General features: G+C 34.5%; 1 protein-coding gene across 7 annotated transcripts; it reads left to right on the forward strand.

Annotated features, from left to right (window-relative positions):
* The first annotated feature begins 5295 nt into the window (after positions 1–5295).
* On the forward strand, positions 5296–24819 carry ndel1a (nudE neurodevelopment protein 1-like 1a). 7 transcript variants are annotated; one of them, XM_009306604.4, is made up of 10 exons: positions 5296–5398; positions 9170–9266; positions 13507–13660; positions 13764–13912; positions 15438–15574; positions 15804–15977; positions 16056–16147; positions 17633–17781; positions 19184–19221; positions 23845–24819. In XM_009306604.4, the coding sequence occupies exons 2-10, from the start codon at positions 9181–9183 to the stop codon at positions 23853–23855; spliced, it is 990 nt and encodes a 329-aa protein (XP_009304879.1). In that variant the 5' UTR covers positions 5296–5398; positions 9170–9180; the 3' UTR covers positions 23856–24819.
* The last annotated feature ends 1647 nt before the right edge of the window (positions 24820–26466 follow it).

A 26466-nucleotide genomic window follows, 5' to 3' on the forward strand; every position in this document is an offset into this window, starting at 1 on the left:
TGTTTTGACTCCCATTCCAATTGTGACTAGTAAATAAATGTAAAGTACTAATAGTTATTCATTAAGTTCTCGTACTTACGAATAAATAAGTACTATCTTTAAAAATATATATAATAGTATCTAAACAATAAGTTTAGACGCAGTAGCGCAGTAGGTAGTGCTGTCGCCTCACAGCAAGAAGGTCGCTGGTTCGCTATGTTCACCCTGCATTCGCGTGGGTTTCCTCAGGGTGCTCCGGTTTCCCCCACAGTCCAAAGACATGCGGTAAAGGTGAATTGGGTTAATTAAATTGTTTGTAGTGTATGAGTGTGAGTGAGTGTGTTTGGATGTTTCCCAGAGATGGGTTGCGGCTTGAAGGGCATCCACTGCGTAAAACATGTGCTAGATAGGTTTGCGGTACATTACACTTTGGTGACCCTGGTTTAATAAAGAGACTAGGCCGAAAACAAAATGAATGAATGAATGAATGAATGAATGAAACAATAAGCACTAGTAGATAAAAAGAAAAACATGCTACTACTTAATGGGAAAGATATTATAATTTCAAAAATAAGAATTAGTAAAAAGATACAGTACTAGCATGATTTTTGGATTAGATGTTAAAACAGCTTGCCATAATCTTTAGCCTATGCAAGTCTTTCTAGTGGGCTTTTCACAAAAAAAGTTAACTCTGGATCATTCAGAACAGAATCAAATCACACTGATTGACAGATAAATCTGTGTATGAGTACACTGGCATTTTACACTGTAGCCTACATTCTTAAATCATGGGTGAATGAATTGCGAATCCTAATCATTTATTTATGTTGCATAGTGCTTTCTAATCTTTTCCTCAATGCACTTTTGTGCAAATGATAAGAATTGATTTTACTCTCGTCTACAGTTTTCAGCAGTATTTACATTTTTGACTGTGTGGCATTTCCATCACTGCACAGAGCACATCAATGTTGTAGCAGAACGCATTTGTCAAAACCCACGAGAATCATTTGTTGAGATTTTCCTTTTGTGTTTTAAAAGAGTATTTTTCAAAGAATCAGTCAAATAAGGTCTGTGGTAAACGTAACGTGATGATACTCCAATGTAGGGGTCCCTAAACTTGTTCCTGGAGGGCCGGTGTCCTGCAGATTTTAGCTCCAATCCTAATCAAACACACCTGAACAAGCTAATCAAGGTCCTACTAGGTATACTTGAAACACCCAGGCAGGTGTGTTGAGGCAAGTTGGAGCTAAACCCTGCAGGGACACCGGCCCTCCAGCACTGAGATTGATGACCCCTGCCCCAATGTTTTCTTCCCAATTGAAGAGTATAAACTGCAGACCCAAACCCTAACTGTTATTTTGTTGTTACCTATTAGAAACTTGTTTTATAACATGAAACATCTTTTTATTTCACACTGCTAACAATTTACTCAATGTCAACAATTATTATTCTGTATTTCACACTGTACAATCTTAAACACTGCTGATATCCTTAACTGGATGTATGTGGAATCAGTCATTCATTTGATTAACTGCAGCGCAAGAACCTTATATTAAGGCTCTGTACACCCTGGCACTGCTAACTGCTATCAGTTTTTTTTTCTATAAACAAACTTTTTGGACCATCCACTTTATTCTAAAGGTACAGTTTGCCCTAAACATGTCATTTATGTCATCATTTATTCACCCCTTCTCTCTCCGAAAACAAAAGAAGATATTTTGAAGAATGTTGAAAACCAGTATCCACTTCGATATGATCTTTATTTCTTACTAAGGATGTCAATGGCCACCAGTTTTCAATATTTTTCAAATATATTTTCTTTTGTGTTTAAGAGAAAATAAAGAAACTCTAAAAGTTGAGGAAGAGTTGAGTGAACTACGTAACATGAAAGTGTTTTTAGTTGTATGAAACAACAGCTTCTTGACTTTAAAAACGGGTATATCTTATCCTATTATTTTAACTTCTTGGTATCATAAACAGACAAACAACAAAAGGTTTAATAATAATACAAATGAATAATAATAATTGTATTATTATTATTAAAATATGTATTATTTACTATTCATATATTGAACTTTACCAAAAAAAAAAAAATAGAACCTTAGGTGCACCTGCAAAAAAGGTGAATCTGTTCTTCACTCCATCAACTAAAATGTTGTTCATCAATATTTGTGACCCTGGAATAAGTTGTATGGGTATATTCTGGGCAATTACAATTGCAATTGTCAAAATTTATGCCAAAACTCATAATGATATTAAGTAAAGATAATGTTCTATGAAGATATGTGATCAACTTCCTATTGTAAATATATCAAAATGTAATTTATTATTAGTAATATTGTTTTTAAAGTTTTATTGCAGTTAAATATTGTCCAATATCCCCCAATCAAACCATATATTAACTAAAGGCTTATTCATTCAGTTTTCCAATTATGTATAAATCTTAACTCTTGTGTGTAAAAATCTTGACACTCATAGGTTTGTAATCCAGTGTCACAATTCTACACTTCAAACACTGATTGCGCTACAATCTGGAGCATGCAAATACAAGGCAACTGGCTCTTCAGTTACTAATCATAACATTCTAACACCTTATGTTTTTCATGCTGCATATTTGGCACCATAATGTGGAATCAACAGTGTAAATACAGTGCTAATTCTGTTTTAAACCATCTTGGTCAACAAACCAGATCTTTACCTCTAAATTTCCAGTGTGAAATGTTAACTTAGCCAATATTAAGAGCCTTGTTCCACAATATCCTGGGTTAAACAATGTGAAAAGTCCTTCTGTTCATCACTGGATCTGTTTATCTTACAGTACTTGACTATATTTGTCAGCACAGATATCTTCACACTGTACTGACACATATACATTTCCTCCCGTTTCCTGCAGATCGTCTGTCATTATGTACTGGCAGATATGAATTATTACATGTCTGAATGAACTTTCCAACTACTGATGGCCTGCTGTAACACTGAATTCCTCAGCATATACATGCTCTTAAAATAAGATGTTGTTTCCTTTGTGGTAGTAGTAGCCTTTTTCACACTGGGTAGGATAAAAAAAATGTAAGAAACGTGTCTCAAATGTCACGGTTTTATTTATTTGACTAAAAATGTACCCTCACAGATAAAGTGAAAAAGTAGCATTACCCTCCAATGGGAAATATATGAACTTTCTGAATTTGTGTTGGGTCATTTTATACCCTGTTGACAGACTTTTTGTAAATAAAAACTTGGAAGGAAATGCCATACATTTTTGTGAAGAAAACAAAAAGTAATATTTAATTGTAAAATGATTATCTGCCTATAAACATATGTAATGCATTCTGTATAAATGTTTTATGCTGTCTAACCCAAATAAAAAATTATTATTCTGACCTGTGATTAAGCCCGTTTCTTTGTGTTTTGGGGGTTAATAGTGATCATTTAGTACCAAATCACATACATTTATGGGATTTAAATTTTGCAGTAGCATACGAGTGTTTTAATGGGACAGTTCACCCAAAAGAAATTATATTTGCTAATTATTTTGGAAGATTTTAAGCTAAAACTGTGGTCTAAAACATTCGCTCTGTGCAATAAACGGAGCATTTGGCAAATGTATTTGATAAACGTACTTTTTGTTCGACTCAGAAATGTCTTGGATAGTCACTCTGAGGGTTTTAAGTTAATTTCAATACATTTTTTAAGACTGAGCTGTCCAAATAGTTCCAATCACACTAATCAAACTTGGTTTTCAGATTCATATTAGATCAATCTAACTTTTGAAAGTTTATGACCAGTTTTTAAAATGTGATGACTATTATTTAAGACTAGTCTAACAGAGTTTGTCGGCCACTACAGTAGTTACAGTTCATGTCCTGCTGTTTAATGTAATTGTTTAGGGGATGTTAGTTTGGAGATGTTTTGAACATTTAGTCTATGAACTACAGCACCACCTGATGGACTGATCTTTTTTTTAACCACATATCTTTATTGGAGAAACACTGGTAGCCTAATAATTACGATAAAAGTTTAGGTATAGAGTTGAAAATTAAGAAAACATATTATTTGCAAATACTAATAACAATTAGGGGGTCTACTTGTTTGAGTCTTAAACACTAACAAAAGAAAAAGACATTGAAGTTTGCCTATTTCAGTATTATTCTATTAATGCCGGTCTATCTAATTTTTTTTTTTTCTTTTTTTAAGAAAAGCTTTGTTTTTATATTGTGAACAGAACGGTGTAGATTATTAGTTTGTACAGGAAACAAAATCAGATAACAGATAAAACATTTTGGAGGAGTCGATGGATAGACGACATTTGATGGCAGCAATTGAGCAGCAGGGGTCGCAATACTCAAGGCAAAATGTAAGGGTCATGTTCATTTGAGTGAGATGATTCTGTATGATGGGTACTATCAGAGGTCATGGAAGTAAGCATTGATGAGTCCTATTACTGATGAATTCATAAGCCAGCAACAACAAAATAATATATTTTATGGAAATGTTGAACTAAAATGTATGCAATTTAAGAAATAAATACCTGATAGGCTACTATATGGGGAACTAATGTGAGGAAGGGACTTTAATTACATAGCAGGTAGACAAATGGCCACCGAAAATGATGGCACTTCCGAAAAAAAAAAAAAAAAAAGTATGCCTTCGTTTAGGTTGTTGCTGTTTCAGACCCAGAAAGCACCTTCTGTCTTAACAGATCATAAAGGATTATCAATTGATATAAATATGACACATTAAGTTAAACAAAGGATACTGGAAACTCAAAAGGACATTATTGATGAATGAAACATTAAAAATTAAAGTAATAGAAATTTTGACAGCCTGGTGTTGGATTCAGGCAAAATAATGAATAAATGAAGGAAGGCTTTGAAAAATATTGGGAGCTTATTAAAGTTAGGACTTTAGCTATTTAAATGTGAATTCTTTTACTAAACAACATAAAGAATGCAGAACCACAAAATAAATGGTGTAACTGCCTTGTAGAGTAAATTCAACTTTTTAAGAATTTAATCTGTCATTATCACAAATATAAATGGACGATATTTACAAAAAGAAAGCAAAAGACGCTTATAAAAGATCCTGACAAATTTGGAACGAGGGAAAATAATACCCATCGGGCCTGAATCTGAAACAAGTTATTAATAGGAGTTATTAATAGGTTAATAACGTACCGATAAGTAAAACAAACAAATAGCTAAAAACAAATAAACTAGTTAAGTTATTAAAACGTCGCAGTAATAAATAAATAAATAACCAGTTACGTGTTTACGTGTTACTGTAAGAGGCGTCGCCAAGATCAGTTTACACCACACCACACAAACGTCACTGAAGCGAGAGAGAGGATGCTGAAACACTGAGGCTGTGCCAGGACCACAGTCAGTCTACTATCAGCGTTCAAGATCCTGGAAATGTGCAGGTGAGTTCTTTAAATCAAACGGTGGATATCTTTATACATAATAAGATCCTATCTGACACTGAATTACTGCCGTGGCTTATCTTAAATAAGACAACACCCTGTCGTTACCTTCGCTTCATCTGCTACGTTAACGTTACATTTAATCAATTAACGTTAACGCAAACGGAAAATAACATTTCATCTTAACTACAGACATTTGTATTAGATTCGGAAAATTTTTAATATAAGAGTCATCTATTCGTGGCAATTCAAAGCGCATCTTCACTGTTGTTAACGTTAGCTGGCTAACGTCAGTTAGCTCAGCTGTTGGCTAGCTAATGTATCGCTAGAGTGGAATTTGAAGGGTCACCGTTATATCGATGGTATTATAAAATAAATATGCCAGAATTGACCTTTCTTGTATTCGATACATGTGTTGGCAGTATTTATGATGACATTTAGAAGATATATTCATCGTTTAGTTGTTAATGCGCCTGTCACCCAGTACAGTTCGGCAGCCCTCTCCAGCTCATTAAGAGTTTATAAAGACCATTAAGATTGATGAAAATCGATATGTCATTTCTATCAGAACTGTATATTTTAAATATTATATAGGGTGTCCTATTTTCTAAACTGACTAAATTGGTTAAGGTTTCTAATTTGAACATAGAACTAATATTACATTTTAAATTTTTGCCTTTAACATGTCATGTATGAGAGACTTTTTCTGCTCTGAACTCCTTGGCAAAAGCAGTCAAGATGTTCTATCAATTTCTCCACATCAAATTCATTTGGAAAAAACTTATAGAAATGTTAAATAAAAGGATAGTGTAACTGATGATGATGATGATGTGGTGCTATTAATATTTGATCATTTTAACATTCAGTGGTTTTACTAGTGCACAGGTAAATGCCAAAAACATTTATTATTATTATGATTATTACAGTTTCTTTTTTTTACTAGCCACACATTTTACACCCAGCTCTTGTTGTATAATGAAAAAAAAAAGGATAAATTGCATGAATATTGTATGTAATCTATCTTTAAAGGATGCCAGATTAACTTTAAAACACAATTTTAATTCAAGAAGAATGAAAAAAGAACAGACAAAACAAGTAAACTGAGAGAAAAACAGAAAGGTGTGGGTGTGTTGGGAGTTTTAGCAGTCTTTGTGCAAGTAGATCTAAGGCTGCACTGAATCTAGTTCATCTGACTAAATATTGCTCATCAATGAAGACTAATCGACTACACACTTTCTCAGTAAAGAGTCATGCTGTGTCAGGCTGTGGCCTATAACCAGAGGGTGATTGTGTCCTGGCGTGTTTGAACAGGGTACTGAGCTGGTACAGGCTGGGTCAAACTGCACGCACTCTTATTGATTATTTGGGACAACAGCAGTCAGCTTAGAGGTAAACTGAGGTACATGCTACAACTAGATTACACATGGAAGATGCAATTCAGTTTATGAGGTTCTCAACTGCTGGGTCATGATTGAAAAATGGGTCACAGTTCAATGCTAAATGTAAATAATCATGCATAGATTTATAGTATTACATACAGTTTAAATCAGAATTATTAAACCCCACTTTGAAATTCTTTTTCTTTTTAAAATAATTCCCAAATTATGTTTATCAGAGCAAGAAAATTTTCACAATATGTCTGATAATATTTTTTCATCTGGAAAAAGTCTTATTTGTTTTGTTTCGCTTAGATTAAAAGCAGCTTTAAATCTTTTCTCCGTTAAACAGAAATTGGGGGAAAATAAACGGGGGCTAATAATTCAGGGGCTAAAAATTCTGACTTCAACTGTATGGTAAAAATGTCTTCAAAACTAAGAGTAGAAGACATTACTCATTTCATGAGACTTGTTGTTATTTTTAATAAAAGTTCATCAAAGACTCCTACAAAAACAACATTTGCACAAATGTTTTAACTGTTTTTAAGATTCTTGAGTACCAAATCAGCAGCGATGAATGATTTCTAAAGGTATAAAGTAATGGTTGCTGAAAATTAATATTATCCTCCAGGGCTCGAAATGAACTTTTTTACTTGGTAGCACCGGTGCTCCCAACTTCAAATATTTAGGAGCACCAGAAAAAATTTAGGAGCACAAGAAAAAAAATTAGGAGCACCCACCAAAAATGTATGAGCACCGCTGCAAATAGTTTAAGGGATTTATTGTATTTTAAAAACAACATCAATAGGACTAACAAAAACCAGAAACAACTATCTAACTAATGCTGTGATGACTTGATATTTGTGTGCAATAATTCCAAAATGAATGTCTAATAATTATAGAATATTAATGATAATTAAAATGACAATAATAGTAACAATGAATTACATTTCTCATTATGATGCTGCCTTGAACGTGCATGAATATCTGCAATAAAAAGTCTGTTACTTTATGAAAAATAAATGTATAGTTTGCATCAAACAAAAATGAAGCATTGCAGTAAGAAATATTTATTTTGTACTGCTGTTTTATATGAATGTCAATTTAATAAATAATATTTCTGCTACAAAACAAACAAAAGATTATAATAAATACTTAAATTCAATGCTGAAAGCTGCAAAGCAGTCATCAGTAAATAAATAAAAAAATAATATACACCTCAAAAAAGAATAGATAAAAGAAAGTAAGCAAAGTCTCACTTCTATCACTCTAAAAGTTTTGGTTTCAGTTTGTGTCAATTTAAATGTTCAGTCTGAGCTGATCTTCACTTTTCTGTGTTAGTGGAAAGCAGGCGAGTCAGCCGACCCAATATATGAGCAGGCAGAGCAGGATTCTTGCGCTGACCATCGGCGCAATACCTGTCTTTGTTATGAGCCGCAGTTTCAGTGTAAACTTAGTAAAGGCGAGCTTCTTTGGCGATGATATGTACAGTATTAGATTTGACTTTTAGCGGACATTTGCGCTGAACACGCAGTGAATGCAACGCATCGAGATTCGGGCACCTTCTCCGAAAAGCACGTACTCGATTGATCTCAGCTGGCGGATCAATATCCATTACGTGTCATGATCGCTCTCATCTGCGCCTCAACTTTAGGTGGGGTTTGCAAACCTGTGTGCTTTAAGTTTTCACTCTTCAGCCGTTTGTATTTCCCGTGGTCATAAAAGCTCCTTCCCTGTCATCTGACAGCGGAATACCTTGAGTGATTGACAGCTAATATGAACCAATGTAGCGGCAGGGAAGAGCGATTCAGCACGTTTTTACAAAATATCAAAACAGGTCTCACTACAACCATTATCTGCAGTCGCACTAATGCGCCCAAATATATTATGAGGTCGCATAGATTCATTTTCGGGCGCATATGCGACCAAAATGGTCGCAATTTCGAGCCCTGTCCTCATCTCAGGAATATGTTTCTTTTTGATATATATTAGAATAGAAAATAGATTTTTAAATGGTAAAACTATCATAATCTTTACTGCATTTTAATCAAATAAATGTAGTCATGGAGAGCTTAAGAAATTTTCTGTCACCTTAACCAGTCTCACCAACACGAAACATCTTAACAGTAGAGAAGACCACTTTTGAAGGGAAAAAAACAGTTCCCATACCATTTTGTGGCAGAAGAACAGGCGTACATCCAATAAAACTCAGTGTTTTGGCAGACATTCATCTGTGACTTGCTAGACAGCCAACTTTGGTGAACGCCAACTTGGACTTCATCCTCAAAATCCATAATATTTTGCATAAGACTGCTCGTATTCTGTTTATGGGAATATTAATACATTTTAATAGATCTGATTTTGATGGCATTTGATTTTGGTGCTATTTTACCAGGTTTATCTGTCATGGATGCAAATATGATACCAAAATTCACCACTAAAGAGGAGGAAATTGACTTCTGGAAGGCTCTTTCACTCAAGTACAAAAAAAGGTAAGCACATTGAACGTTACTCACACACAGCTCATTTCTCTGTTTTGTACTCTTGACATCTGAGAGCTTTCCTTCATGTTGTTCTCAACCTTCAGTATTGTCTCTAAAAGAACAACATTAGCTTGCCCTGAAGTAATGTCTGTGAATGCTGGGAATAAAGCAAACGAGACCTTTTCCCTTACATCATTACCACCATGTTGAGGAAGTATCTGCATGTTTGAGGACTTCCTCTCAGTCTCATTAGTCTGTTTACCATATGCAATCCACCACCACAGTGAGAATTTCCTTTAACGAGTTTAGCTTTTGTGATTTGATATAGACTCCTGCCGCTAAAATTCAAAAAAATATTACACAACAAGCTTGTTGCTTGGTAAAGTTTGTATTCCAAAGCAGCATTTCTCAATTCCAGAGGTTTTTAGACTACTTGGAATTAAGCATGGGACGATAGCTGTTTTCAAGGTATAATGTGGTTTGGAAAAGTCAAGGTTTTAAAATAGATTTAAGATCTTAGTCTTAAGAAGACTACGATTTTTTTTTATTTACTTTTTTAGGACAACAGTATCTCCAGCAGAAAAGATATCCAAAGATGCTGTTTTAAATTGTTAAGAAATTTGTGTTTTTGAAACTAATGAAGAAAGCAGATGTCAATGACTTTTTTTTAATTATTTAGCCTGACATGTTTACTGTTCCAAAATATTTAAAAATGTCTTTTAAAATAAAATATATTGTGTTCAAAGGAGAAAAAAAGTTTTAGTTTTTTACCCAGACATTTTAAAAGAATATATTTTAGAGCAGTAATCACAATATCATGAAAATGTGACATTTCTATCCAAGGTTACCATACCGTCAGAATCTTATACTGGCCCGTGCCTAAGAGTCCCATGGCAAACTTGGCAAAGGTTTGTGCATGTTACGTCTGGTTACGTAAAAAAAAACTAATTATTATGATGGGGTTTTGTAGCTCCAATAAATCAGTTCATTTATTATGAATCAGAGATTTGGTCTACAAATCTGCTTTGTTCTTTTGTGTGTGTGTGTGTGTGTGTGTGTGTGAACTATTTTTAGCATCATGGCATCTGCATGTCAAATAAGTCTGAAATATATGATTGGGCAGCTTTTTAAGTAGAGTTGTGATATTAATAGTCAAGCAGTGGGTCTAGTTTGCCTCATAGATGGGGTTTAAATCCCATAGGACTACTTTGAACAAAGAAATTGGCCTATAGAGATATATAGGTGGTGTGTTGTTTATTTGATTTTTTTTACTTGAGCTGGTTACAACCACATAGAACATCTTAGCAAGGCTTTAACTCAGCTTACCAGTGTTAACTCAACTTTCCTTACTATGCTTTGAGATTTAACCATAGTTGTATCTTTTTGTGCATCTACCAAAGGCAAAACAATATGCACTTTATTTATTTATTTTTTTATTAAATATATATTATTTATGTTGGTTTAGTTTTTTTTAGTATTTTTTAACTAACCCTGGTTAAAAAATAATGAGAACTAAATAATTGTCATTCTATAATAATAATAATAATTCTGGATTATCTGTTAATCACATTTCATGACTTGCTGATCTGGCCGATCTCATGAACCAATCGCAAGTTCTTTGTTTTTGACAACATTGCAAGTTTACTAAAATCTGGCTGGAAATATTAAGGAAATAAAAAAAAAATTATTTAAACCTCAATATTTAATATAATGTCTTGTAATATACTTATTTTAACAAATAGTAGTGTATAGGGCTACTTCCTTTTAGTTAAGAAGTAATGGATTTATTTATTTATCAATTTTTTTGTCTGTTTAATCTATTATTTTCTGTAAAGCTGCTTCGGACCATGACATGTCCTCACTAAATGGTTATAAGAGACATGTTTAAGGGATTATATGCAACATCCTTTATTTATTCTCTTCGGTAAGGAGAGTTCTCTCTTTAGGTTTAATGCTTAGAGTGAAAATGTGCTTTATGCATTATAAAGTTTCAGCCAATCAGCGTGACAAGCAATCAGTACTAGGCATGGACCGGTATATGATTCTGATGGTATGATAACCTTGGATAAAAATATCACGGTATCACGGGATTGTGCGCACTGCTCTAAAACATATTCTTTTTAAATTTCTGGGTAAAATGTCTTTTTTTCCCCTTTGAAAGCCCTATATATATATATTATTTTTTAAAGATTTATAATATTTTGTTACAGTAAACATGTCAAGCTAAATAATTCAAATGAATCATTGACTTCTGCTCTCTTCATTAGTTTCAAAAACACTGATTACTTCACAATTTAAAATGGCATCTTTATGGCCTACTTATACCTGGTATTAAGATGCACTTTTATGTGAACGCTTATTTTTAAGTGGACAGGACTAAATACAGATCCAAACAGGTTCTGAGATGTATTAAGCAAGCCCATTTTTGAACACTTCCAGTAGTCATGTATTTGTATGGATGACTGGACAGACTCCTTTGTGTCTGACATGATAACTCCATCTGCCCAGTTCTGACCTGCTAGTAAAACACACTAATCGGCACTTCAGAGACCAGAAACTATCCAAAAATGAGTCCCAGATGTTCTCATGCTCTCCTGCGCTGCCTGGGCATTATGCACTTTGTGCAGTTCTAGTGGTCTCCTTGTGCCTGGACAAACAGGTCGTCATGCTCAATCTCTTGGCTCACGTGGTGTAACATGACTAGGTACAAAAATATTGCTCTGGTGCCATTTTTAGATCCTTCCACACCATAATGCTGGCTGGTGATTACATAAAGAGGCCCAGGGCAGCGTTCTCCCGGTCACTGGTGCACTGTAAACAAAACTGCTTATTTACAGCAGATCTGCCCCATGAAGCCAGACTCATTCAACTTAAATCACCCTATTTAAATAATGAGGCAAATACCAGTAAGATGACCAGTGCTTTCCACAGATTTTAAATATACTTGCGGTGGTAGCCGGATTGAAACACCCCTTTTACTCATGGCACATGGTTACCTACATGCGACAAAAGTGATTTTTATCACGTTCATTATAACACCTATAAGTCTGTTTCTTTTCAATTGGTTAAAGTATTAAAAAAAGACTTTTAAAATAAAAAAGAAATTCACTATTTGTTTAACTTTAATTCTATTCAGGAGCCATGTGCACCCACTGTCAAGTAAAATCTGCTGCTGACATTTTATACAGTATTGCTAAAGCATGTCAAATATGTATAAAATATGTAGTATTTCAGCATCATCAAAGGAATAAAAAAGTATAATAATTACAAGAATAAAAAATGTTGATTAATTAAATCAGGCAAATGAGTTAATTAAGCATTTCTAACGGTGTACGAATATTTTGCAGCCAGTTTAGATGTAATTTCGTCCTCTCTGAGTATATAGAAAAGTTTATCTGGGTCGTTTATATCAAAGAATTATTTATTTAATGCTTCTCTCTGTCTTTTGGCTGTGCACGCGCTGTCAGCTACGAAGCCATTTCAAAGTAAATCAGGCTTAAAATAAAAATGTAATGTAAAAACGCATACAGTTAACCAAAAGCCGAATCTTGGACATTTTAGGAGATTTAAAACACCGGTCAGATGCATTTCTAAGTCCCACATCTCTGTGGGTCTCTGCAGAGCATGTGAGATTGTCTGTGAGACAATGACCATTCTCACACAACCAGAAGTAGGAAATGTGTAGGACGAGATAAGATTTTCCATTGGTTAATCGATTGCAGATGTTTGGCTATTGGGCGGACACAAAAAAGTGTAAAAGGTGACTACTACAAACATTAGTAAATCACTTTACAAGATTAATTAATTTGCATGAATTAAATTATAAATGTATTACACATAGTGTGATATAGCAATCGTGTTGTAAGAAAATAAGACTCCTTTGAGTGCACAAAGCACCTGTTCACACGTGATATCTTTACAGCAGTTTACCTGTAATTTTACAGTTAAGTGTGTATGTATAAAAGGGCTTCATGAAGAGTGTCAACCAATGATCACTGGGGACAATCACAGTCACATCTGTTGAGTGACTGAGTCACCAGTTCAAGGATCCACTCAACTCCATTCAAACATTAGCTGCAAATGGTTAGTTACTGATTGGTGGCTAATGATAGGTACTGAAGTCATTACTTTTGACATGAATAGTCAAGGCATAGTACAAGGCAAACTCAAATTAATAGTGTATTTGCTTTGTGCCTGATTTATTAGTTCAAGGGTGTTCAACTATATCCTGATATGTATGTGTGTTCAGTTATAAGGAGGCACAGGAGGAGTTGCTGGAGTTTCAAGAGGGCAGCAGAGAGCTGGAAACCGAGCTGGAGACACAACTGGGCCAAGCGGAGCATCGAATCAGAGACTTGCAGGCAGACAATCAGAGACTGCAGCATGAGCTCGACTCGCTCAAGGTGACAGTGTGTGAGCTAAACACAGGCGTTAAGTGTGTGTGTGAAGAACATTAAAGTGAGGACAGGACTAATGCAAGTGTGTTTTACGTATTCTGTCCTGTAGGAGAAGCTGGAATATCAGTATGCTCAGAGCTATAAACAGATCTCTGTGCTGGAGGACGACCTCAGCCAGACTCGAGGCATCAAGGAACAGCTGCATAAATATGTCCGAGAGTTAGAACAGGCCAATGACGACCTGGAGAGAGCTAAGAGGTCAGAGGACATCATCTTATCCTTCACCATTACAATTAGCTGTATCACAGCCAGAAATACTTACTAAGAGGACACCATGAAATTAATATTTGGAGGGAAGTTACACTGCTGTTCAAACGTTTTGGAGTTGGTCTGATATTTAATGTCTCTTATGCTCATTAAGGTTGCATGTATTTGTAAATAAAAGCAACACTATGCAAATATGTCTAGCGAATTCCCCTTGTGGAAGCGCAATTGGCTATTAGAGCCATTAATATCAGTCATTAATATCAGAATGTTTTGATAGGCCCAGCGTAGACATTTTACATCAGCACGTTTTGAAATTGTACATGCTCATACAGGCAATTTTACTACTGCGTTCAAACACTGCAGAATTTACTGGTATTGTTACAACCTCTCGTTTCTAAAATTTGGCAGAAAAAAATTTCTGGTTCCAAATTTTCTGTCCATGTAAAAAATCTGTAAATAAAAGCCACACCATGAAAATTCTTTCACGACTTCCCCTTGTGGGAGTGCAATTGGCTACCAGTGTGGTAAAACTATTGTTGAGCTTCCCAATGGACAGCGCAACTCACATGCATTTGTTGACTAACCTAACCGGACCAGCGTAAGCTGACACCTCATTTGGAAACTATGTCCAGAAACCAGGTAAAATAGCCTGTGATTCACTACACTGTCCAACAAATATCATTACATTCTTCTACTTCAGCTCGTGCCATTAAGTGTAAGCTCGTTCAATACAAATCAATGTTTGGGTTTGTGTCTATCAGTCTCAGAATTGTTTTTATTTATTTATTTATTTTTTGCTTCCTCTGACAAAACCCTCATAGGTTTCTTTAGTGGGTCTATATTAGCATGTTTTGTACCACAAACAAGCTTTTGGCTAACTCCCCCTAAGCTATGAAAGCAGATTGTAGGGTTCTGCAATTATATATATGTTTTATATATGTCCATGGTTCCACTGGCAGGAGAATATTAATAAAAAGTATTATGTTGGCAAACAATATGCTAACCATGCTGGAAATGTGTTAGCAGCATGCTAATTTATGCTAACATATTAGCAATGATGCCAGTAGTGTACTAAAATATCCTAATACTGTGCTACTGCAGTGTGTTAATCAAGTCAATGGACAGCAAGCCTGCAACCATTAGCCAAAAAAGTGTCATCTCTACAGATGCTAATAACATTGAAACAAAAACATTCAAAAACATGATAAAGTCAGGTGTTCATGAATTCTCTTAAATGAAAATTCTCTCAATAAATAGAAAAATAAACAGAACAACACTTATTTTTTATCAATTAATATCAATTTATTGTGTCCGTGCTAATTTAAAGATTCTACTTATTTATTATTTGTTGTCATCCTTGAGATTACTAAACAAAACAAAATAATAGATTTTGGGTAACAGGTTTTCTTAAAAAAAAAAACGCTAGTAGTTTGTAGTGGTTTGCATTGTTTCCTACGGTTCTACTATAACTGACAGTTTATTCTGCTACTGTATATTATTCTGTCTGTAACCACAGAGCCACCATAACATCTCTGGAGGACTTTGAGCAGAGGCTGAACCAGGCCATCGAGAGGAACGCTTTTCTGGAGAGTGAACTGGATGAGAAAGAATCTCTCCTTGTGTCTGTGCAGAGACTAAAAGATGAAGCCAGAGGTATTTACTGACTCTGCTCTCAGTAATCTGGTCATGTGTAATTACAGACAGTTCCTCATTCCAAGCTTTGTTTACTGATCCTGTTCTGTCAGTAAAAAGCTTTTCCTGCCTGCTAGTGGAATGAAGTTATGATGTTACGTAGTCTGATCAGCATTATTGTCTGTGAGTGAAACTTAAAGATCAATACTGTACGCATTATCTTAACATGCGCATATATATGCATTTGTAGACTTGCGGCAAGAGCTTGCAGTGCGAGACACCAGGTCAGAGGTGACGAGAATGTCAGCTCCCAGCTCTCCGACTCCGGATAACGACAAAACAGACTCTGCGGTCCAGGCATCCCTTTCTCTGCCTGCTACACCTCTTAGCAAGAATCTGGACAATGCTTTCACCAGTCAGACAGGTTGATTTCTGTCTCTGAGATGTACACAATGTCACACTTGTTCAACATCAACTGATTTATTTCTTCTCTCTTTTTCAGTTCTGGCCAACGGCTCCACTAACGCAGCCCTCACACCATCTGCTAGAATATCAGCGCTCAATATTGTGGGCGATTTACTGCGCAAAGTTGGGGTGAGGAAATGCTGTATGAATGAGAGACAAATAATTGTTGAAGGTTTGGTTTCCTGATCATTAGGGGTGCAATGGTTCTGGATAGACCTAAAAATCAAATTGTTCCATTGTCCTCCCACAGTTTAGTGCACCCTGTGATCCACGGTTCAGATTATGCATTATTGTTATTAGATTGATGAGGAAAAACAACTGCAGAAAGTTTCACCTTCGTACACTTCCAATTGCCTTTCACATGTGTGAGTCCATTTCCCAGTACTGGGTTGTGGCTTGTTGGGCGTCCGCTCCGTAAAACATATGTTGGAATAATTGGTGGGTTATTCCACTGTGGCAACCTCTGATAAATCAGAGATGAAGCATCTAATTGCCTCATAGTATGTAAATCTGTTGTTGACGTTTCATTACTTGTCGGTGTGTTGAGAGTTCAGCATGGCAGGTGAAAGAGATACAGTTAACCCCAAAAGCGCAGGTGAGCCCAAAACACAGTTCATTGCAGTCAGTGTTTTTCAGACAAACAAAAAAAAATATGGAATTCAGATTTTCTTGCAAAAAACATGAAGATATCCCAGATCAGGGATTCCCAAACTTTTTAGCCCACGATTCCCAAAATAACAATGCCAGTGACTCGCGATCCCCAATATCCTCTGAGGTGGTTATAAATTTACAAACCTTGCAAAGACAAAATGGCCCATACACACACACACACACCAACAGGCTTAAGTCTGTTTTTCATTTAAATTCGGAGGTCATCCTCCATGTTCAATTGTGGCCTGTATTTAATTTTAAAGTACTTGAGGGCCGTAAAGGTTTCATAAAGTTTACTCTGGTGCCATGAAATCAATCTGCTGCATCTGACCCTATTGCTGTGTCTTTAAACTAATGTAATGAGACCTCAGGGGTCGCAATCCAATGGACAAAAAAAGTGTTTTGTTTTATAAGTGTAAACTACAATTTTTATCTTCTGTAGCATATGGAAAAAATTTACTTATTCTAACAGTTTAATAAAAAGAATTATATTTTTGTGATCACCAAGCCACCCTCTCTCATTATCCCGTGACCCCTAGAGCTGTCTCGATTTCCTTTTTGGGAACCACTGGCATAGATCAGTGTTTCTCAACCAGATTCCTGGAGGACCACCAACACTGCATGTTTTTTTGATGTCTCCTTTGTCTGTTACATCCATCACAGGTCTTTAAATCTTTGCTAATGAGCTGATGATCTGAATTAGATGTGTTTGGTTAAGGAGACAAGGAAAATGTGCAGAGCTGGTGGTCCTCCAGGAATGTGGTTGAGAAACACTGGCCTAGATGGTTTTGAATGTTGAAAATTACCCAGTATAAGCTATTTTATGATGCACAAGTAGCACTAAAAATAAAAAGTTTTTAGTTTGTTCCACATAGTGGACACACATATATTTATTGATATATTTATAATTACTATGCTTGTCGGGAACTGGCTGTAATTTTAAGTGTTGCTTTTGTTTCCTAGGCTTTGGAGTCTAAGCTCGCAGCTTGTCGAAATTTTGCAAAGGACCAGGCAGCCAGAAAGAACTATGTTACCAACGTCAACGGCAATCTGATTAATGGCGACATTTCAAATTACTCTCATTCGCTCCACACATCCTACTTCGACAAAGCGTGAGTTGCCCATTTAGTTCAGAAAGACCAATCAATACATCATTAGATGTTGATGAGCAGTTACTTGAATTGATCTGTTGCCCATAATTGCACTTTCTTCCTCATTCTGATGTTTTGCAAAAAACAGATAAATAAGAATAAACTATTAAGTTCAGGTTCAGTCACCTAGAAACGGACATCCTGTAATCTTTTTTTCTCATGTTGTACTAAAAACCCATAAGACATTTGCTTATCTCCTAAAAATTGGGAACTTTTTGACTCTATTAACTCAAGCTTTAAAAATATTCAGAAAAACAGTGCATTAATCTATTGTGTTAATCCCAGGTTTATGAAATGCTATGAATTCTTTGTTTGAGCTTTATTTATAGACTAAATATCTTCACTTCCACATGAAAACCAGACAAGTTTACCAGTAATCATTAGTAATGCATTCTTAAGCTGCTCGCACTCCAAATCAGAAGTGTATAGCATTATTTAAAATGACATTATTTAGATGGCTCAGTGAAGCAGAAATTTTTGAACAGCATCCTGAGTAGTAGCTGGGCACCAAGGACTGATGCCCCATTTAGGAACAATTATTTTAAATTATTTTAAATTATTTTAAATTATTTATTTAAAATAAATAATTGAAGACCCAAAGCAGAATCGTTTTAAGATCGTATTAGATCTTATTGTAATGCAAACAACATGGAAGTGATGTTGTTTATGGCAGAGCTTCATTCATTATATTATAATAGAAGATTTTGGTATATTTTGTTTGGGACTTGTTTTAGTTTCTTTGGAATTATGCACAACATTTTATTTTATTTATTGGCAAAGAAAAAAAATTGCATTGTTTCGTGAAACTGGGATTAAATGCTTACTTTTTATAAACGATTCAAAGCTCAAAATGTTCTAGCAGAAAACTGATTGTGAACATGATGGAAAGTTTTTTGGGGACTGGAACAACATGAGGGAGATTAATCAAAGACTTTTGGATGAATTTCTAGTGTGGTTTTAATGGGATTGTTCACCCAAAAATTAGAAATGTACAGATCCTGCTCCACTTGTCCCAAACCTGTTTGAATTTCTTGCTTCTTTTAAACACAAAATGAAGATGTACTGGTGGTGATCATTGGTTAAAAACAGAAACTGACTTCCATGGTATGTTTTGTTCCTACTCTGCATATCAATGGCTGCTTTTTTCCTCCAAACCTCTTCAGTATATCTTTCTTTGTGTTTAACAGAAGAAATGAATTCATAAAAGTTTAGAACTACTTGAAATGTAAATGGTTTGGCAATGTTTGTTTTTGGGTGTACTATCCCTTTAATATGAGGACTGATGGAAAGTGTGATTATAAGAATAAAGAATCTTACACCAGAGATGAAATTCTCTCAGACTTTTATGTGTTTCTCTCCTCAGCAGAAGAGAGAGGGTCATTTTCCCTGCGTTACTCTTGGGTAAATGATCCGACTGGTAGTTTTATGATGGGGTCCATGCATGCTGGTTAACAACCCCTGCATATAACTTATAGTATGATAATCCACTAGGTTAAGATCACATCATCTCCACTAACATCTTGGTGGTGGCTAAATCTGGGATGGTGCACTCCATAGGTTTGCTCAAATGTGTTTTAAGTAAATGTGAAAGGATTGGACTCTTAGCTGAAGATTTAAAAGCTGAAAGGCCATCAGAAAAAAAGTGCAAAATTTATGGAGTTCACTCTGAATGTTGAATTCGATAGAGTTTTTCTCCTGTCTGTCGGTATCAATTACATTACAAGATTAGACCGTTCTAGTCATTAGTTAGATCATGTTCATTTTCTTGGTAAGGTCAACATGAAATGACATTCGCAAACTCGCTTTATTTTCATAATCTGACATTTCTGAGTGAAACAATATATTCAAAAATATAGCATGGTGCTTCTTTTTATCCAAGAGGTTAGGAAGGTAGAGATTATTTACACTACTACAATTCAAAATAACTTTTTTTTGTTTTGTTTTTTTTGCTTGATTGTAATTTCAAATGTAATTTACTTCTGTGATGGTAAAAAAATATATTCTTTGAAGCACTCATGCTGCATTCCAGACAACTCAGTCAGACCTCGGTGCAGTCAATCATACGTCACAGTTGCATTTTCATTATTTCATAACATTTCATGTTAATGTGCCAATGATGGCTCAAACAAAATGCTATCTAAGAGTGACTTCTTGCAAAGCTTCAGGGTCCAAGCGCTATATCAAACTTAATGGGGAGACTCAACAAATGGTAATAATAAACGTTTACAAAGCAAAGTGTTATTAAAAGAGGTCATAAATATTTTCTCAATTTAAATAAGTAGTGGCTCGAACCTGGAAACAGTATTAATTTGTGACTTGACTTAAGCTGATTTAGCTGCCAGAAAAAAATATTATATATTGCACTATTATGCTAATAATATTAGAAACTATGAGAAACCACTCATTTTGTTCTGTAAGCATACTTGAAAGTTTATGTTATGTTTCACATAACATAGCTCTTTGCTAATCTCACTTTAGCAGAACAAGTTGCTGTCTGTGAAGTGTCAAATGAGTTTTGTGGTTGTTCGATCTGCCCTGTTATGTTCAAGTTGGAAAACGCCCAATACAAAGTTGTCTGGAATGCTGGATTATCTCCATTTAGGAAATATTTCATATATGCTAATTAACCCTTGTGTACTGTTAAAATCTACCACACTTTTGTTATGTTGGTGGCTGTTTTTAGCCTATTGACTTTCAATATAACCACATTCTTTGATTGCAAAGCCATGACACCAAATAAACTTACTATGTTCTGAGAGCTGAGGTGCTTATTTTTTATTTTCTCAAACACATCAAGATAAGTGTGCAAAAGTTTGTCTTTCTCTCTTACATACACACTATACTCCATATACAAGCCAGAAACAAATCTTTTTGTGCACTGTAAATGATTATCAACAGAAAAAAGGGAAAAACAAACAATCAAGAATGCATTATTATACGGTGTTATGGCTTTGCAATCAAAAAAAAGTAATCATAATGGAAGTCAATGGGGAAAAAACTGCCACAAACATAACGAAAGGGTAGTCAATTAGCCCAAAGTGTATTGTTGAGTTTTTTTTTTTTTAATTCCAAAGCATTTTCCCAAAATATGTGTCAAAACAAGATTTGTCACCAAACACCATGCCATTTGCTGAAAGTTGTGGCCAAATTAAGCATCAAAATCACCTCAGAGTGAATGAAAACATCCCCAACAGCACAAAAGGGTTAAGGAAAAATTACTATAATTTCTGTGTGGAAATCATGATCTTTTTCCATCTCAGGATACGTTGATGAATAGAAAGCTTTTTTTTAAATACCTTTACAAGTCTTTGTGGCATTATTACTGCTTAACACTGACTTTTGTTCAATTTAACACATTCCTTTCTCTAATAAAACGCACTAATTATTCCTTCAACAAAAACAACCTACAATAAGCTACAATGAGTTATTTCAGAGGCAAATTTTGAAAGAAAGTGTGCAAAAAGACGATTTTTTTATCATACATCCACCATTAAGACCAGGAAATTAATGGCATCCCACAAACAAATGCTTTTCATTTTAAATTTCATGTTGACTTTAAGCTTGTTTAACGATTAAGTTGGGCTGGACAATAATAATATCAATATAAATTGTGATACATTTTTTTTCAATAATGGTGATATGATTTTTAAACTCATTCCCGGTATTTCGATATAGGCTACATTTGCATACGTATATATATATATATATATATATATATATATATATATATATATATATATATATATATATATATATATATATATATATATATATATATATGTTTGTAAAGGCTAAATACAAATAAAAAGAGAACATACATTTTTGTTTTACTTTTTTATTTAAAGAAAAGCTATAAGACCCTCAAGGTATTAAAGACTTTGCAAATTCAGTTTGCAGACATTTGTAGGAACAGACATCTATTGTGTGCGTTCCTAGCAGTTTTTTCATGTCTTTTTAATATTGTCCATATTGATGTCGGAATTATATTGTATCGACCAAAATTAAGAAGTATATCGTGATATAAATTTTGCCATATTGTCCAGCCCTACGATTAAGAAGCTTTATTAGATTTAAACCGTTTAACAAGACAAATGGAGTCCTCCAAAGATTCAGTGTGTCTATTACAGTGCCGTTTTCCGCAGTGCTGAATCAGTCTCTGCTGTGGCTCGAGTAGATCAATAGATGATAAAGGTTACGGTGAGGACGTTTTTCTGTGGAGCTTGTGTTTCTGCTTCGAAAGACTTATCGTGTCTATACATGAGCCGTCACGAAGTGTACATCAGGATTACAAGCTTTAATCTGGTAACTTTATAATATAACTTTACAAATAATTTCAAGAATGTCAAGGTAACGAAAACAGAGACAGTGATGCGTAGCTGAAGGCCATCATCGAATTACCGAAGAAAATCGAAGAAAATCTACAGTTTCAGAGCTTCAGAGTTTTGTTTTGCTTGCTTCTACACCAATTCACTCACGCGTGGGCATTGCTATGCATATTAACTGGCCCTTTTGGTTTTGAAAAAGCTTTTAAAGGCCTGTTTCTGTCTCAGTTTCATCAAGCCAGGTTCTGTCTATTGTCTCTTGTTGGTGTTTACTGAAAGAAGTACTAGCAACTAGAGCTGGGTGATATGGCAGAATACAGAAATAATGTTACAACACAATACCAGTCAATTATAATCTTTGCTTCACTGAAATATTTAATTATAAAATACCAAAAACTTTCTCATTCAGACTGCTTAGGTTACTTCAAATTGTTATCGATGGTTTATATAGTTGTTTAAAATAAATATAAGTGCAATAAAATAAAAATATCAAAATATATTATTAAATGTAACGCTTAAATATGTTTGCTTTATTAATAACAAATATATCATTATTATTATTTTTTAAAAATTACGTCTCCAACTCTGTTTCAAAGGTCCCATGAAATTAAAATAACGTTTTTTTAGATATTAGTATCAGTATTATTAATTTTCAGGATATCAATAAGCTAGTATGCTCCAAAACAGTGGCAAAATTTGCATTTAGAAATTACAAAACTGATATCAACATGAAAAACTTGTAGTTTGTCACTTCCACCCAAATTGATCAACGTTTTATTCACGTCAGCTCACAGTACAGTTTCTCATCACATCATTACTAATCAAATGCTCTCTAGTATCTGACACACCCCGCCCCTTCAAGACGCTTCTCATTTGCTTTTCATCTGATGCTCAACCACTCTCACTGGTAGAGCTGTGATAAAACAAAACACAATTGGATTTTTTTTAAAAAGGGGAGGAGCTACTCTATTTCCCACCCTCTCATCGTGCTTCGGTTGAGATTACGTTAAACATTACGAAACATATATTATGTTTTTAAATATGTCTCCAAATCTGTCTTAAATGTGTTTCCTTTTTAAATAACATATAATATTATTTTTATTCTAAATTCATCTTAAATATGTTTGCTTTTTTAATAACAAATTTTTTAATTTTTTTAAATAATATGTCTCCAACTCTGTCTTAAATATAATATTTGCTTTTTTTAATAATTTATAATATATGAATACATTTATTTTTCAAATCTAAATATCTCTTTAATATAATGTTTGCTTTTTAAGAACAGATATATGCAATATTAAAAAAAAATAAATAAATCACCCAGCCCTAACTGCAACAATTCTAAAGGCTCATTCACACCATGTACGATAACTACAACAACAATGATACAGTATGTAAGCAAATAAACATCACAACCACAGAGGAACAATATCATTAGACTCATTCTTCAGATTGGTTTTAATCTAACCAATCAACACCAAAACCAAGCCAATCAGAATCCACCAGACCTTAAAAGACCTCAAATATTTAAAGCAACCAACAACAAAGTCATAGCGCACTCCTAAAATAAACAACGTTATCATGTGTTGATGTGGACACTCATACAGTTATCGCTCTTGATGTGAAAGAGCCTCATTTGAATGGTCTGATGGCCTGTATTATACAGGCTCAATCTGAAATCCTATGTTTTCTCTGAGCACAGCAGGACGGTGAACGGTTTGGACCCCGGTGACGCGACACACATCACAGCCCCACCGCGATCCAACTCTCCATCTGGCCTGGTCCTCAGCGTATAAAACACACTCAGACTCCATTTATATCCACTATACAGCAATATAATACACTACTGAAGCTGAGTCCACCCTACAGTGGGGTTTACAACAAGGTTGGTAATGGGAGCCCTTCTGTAGCAGCACCTCATAACTCGGTTATAGTCTCGGTTCGCAATATACTACATGAAGTACTTGTTAATAGTTGTTAAAGATGTACAGTATATACCCTGACCTAATATATTTATGGTTACCGTTCATTTAGCATTCATGTACATATTTACGTTGTTTTCTGTTTGTTATGGATGTGATGTCTTCTAACACAATCCAAAAAATGTATTTATTGCTATAGTGTTGGATCGCAACGTATGTGAAACCTGAAAACAAAGGGAATTTATAATATTAATGTATGTTGTGCGATAACTGCACCTGTTTGTGTAAGAAAGTAGACCTGATATATAATGATATACTGTATAATTGATGGAAAAAGGATGGCTATCTAGACTTACATGTGCACTTATATGTCATTTTTATCCCCAGTTATACATTTTTTTTATTATTAAGTGCTAATGTGTGCCTCAGATGGTTGAACTTACTGTATTTCTGTGGCCTGGTGTGAAGCGTCTTTGGAGTTGCACATGAAGGATTGGTTTTGGCTTCAGCAGGTTTGTATTGGAACACTGGTTTTAGTCATTCTGACAATCGACTGCTGTAGTAATACTGTATAATACATTTGCTATCGAGTCTCAGGTTGGTTTCCCAGCCTCATAGTGTTTGTATTGATTTTCATACCTTATTTGTCTCCTTGAATGAGATATCTTACTCGTTTTGCTTTGTATAGTGCAATGTGTTCCCAAAAGCACCTTTTGTTACTTTATTTGTTGCTCAAATAAACTGTTGAGTTCTGATTGGTCTGTGTTATTGTACCAAATGTTAAACTGTTTAGTGTTACCACTGCAAAATATTACTTTAGCTATTTTAGTACTGTACAATAAGGTTATATTGGTTAAAGCTGGTTAATGTGTTAACTAACAATGAGAAACAATGCTATACTTAATATATATATATATATATATATATATATATATATATATATATATATATATATATAAATAACATATTAGCCTGTGTGAGCTCAGATCCATTTAAATAAAGGTAACCCATTGTGCCCCATTTTACAAGATGTAAGATCTAATGTCTCTAATAAGTGTGTGTATGTGAAGTTTCAGCTCAGAATGCCCATTATATTTTGGTGACTGTTGCTTTAAATTCAAAATTCTTTTCAAAAAAGGGCGGAGCTACAAATGTGTCAGCATAGTGGCAGATTCAAAAACAAGACTAGTGTCCTATGCCAATGAGGGAGAGAGCTTCACTAATGAGTGGCCCTTTCCCGCTGATATGTACAAAGGGAGAATGTCAATCAAAGTGTTCTGCATACTGTTTTTATCGAGTGTGATTAAAAAAATAAAATTAATACATTTTTACAATTAGAAGCTGGTTATATTCATAAACTGTTGTGTTTAAACCCCTTTAAGAAAGTGTTAATAAGTATGCATAATAGGTCCCATTTAATATAAATGATTTTATTAATGTTGAAGTAAATGTTTCTACTAATCTTGGTATTTATACTAATGTAGCTAACTAATGTTGATAAAAAGAAACCTTGTTGTGAAAAAAGTACTATTATTTATTACCAGGATATTAGATCAACCCCCACACTACCACCACCACATTTTGTTTATTGTTTGTTTTCATTTTTATTTTACTGATTTCATGCTTGCTACTAATCTTGAATTTGCTTGAATTTCTTTATATTCTTTTAAGATTTTCACATTTTTATGTAACATTTTCATATGTAAAATACAAATATAGGTTTTGTTTAATATGCATATGTTAAAGGTGCAGTAGGTGATCTGCCTAAATGCTATCTGTTAGCATAATACCCTTGAAACACAGTCTCCTGCAGTCCAAAGCCACGCCTCCTGAAATCACGAACAAGCACCTTAAAGATCACGTCATTCACCAGTTAGAAAACTTTATAGTACTTTATAATACTACAATTCTGAATGATAAACTGTCTTTTATCTAGAGCGCTTTCAGTTGTGTAGCAAGCAAAACTTGTCATAATGTGCAATATTTCATGCATGCAAGAATCGCTGGTCTCACTCTCTCACTAAAGTGACGACTGTATGCTTAATGGTTGGCCGGCAGGTGCAGGAATTACACTTATTATTAAGCCATACTGACATGCTATTTCAGACCGAATGTTCAGAGTAGGATGGTAAACAATAAAGGGAGTGCTTTACATGTCATCATTGTTCAAAAATGAACCAATGTGAATATAAAACCAACTTTAGCTCAGTAAAGCAGGCTAGGCGGAATAGCGCTACTTACTGATGTTTTGATGTAAAACTATATAAAAGTCTACATTATTGATGCTGTAAAAGGGAGCTTATGAACTCTTTCAGCAGGATATTTCAGTGGCTGAACAACACTTCTGTGCATATAACCCATTCATAACACAACATAATCTACATCAGCTTTGCAAGACTAAA

The sequence above is a fragment of the Danio rerio genome, chromosome 12, assembly GCF_049306965.1.
Source record: "Danio rerio strain Tuebingen ecotype United States chromosome 12, GRCz12tu, whole genome shotgun sequence".
Lineage (NCBI taxonomy): Eukaryota > Metazoa > Chordata > Actinopteri > Cypriniformes > Danionidae > Danio > Danio rerio.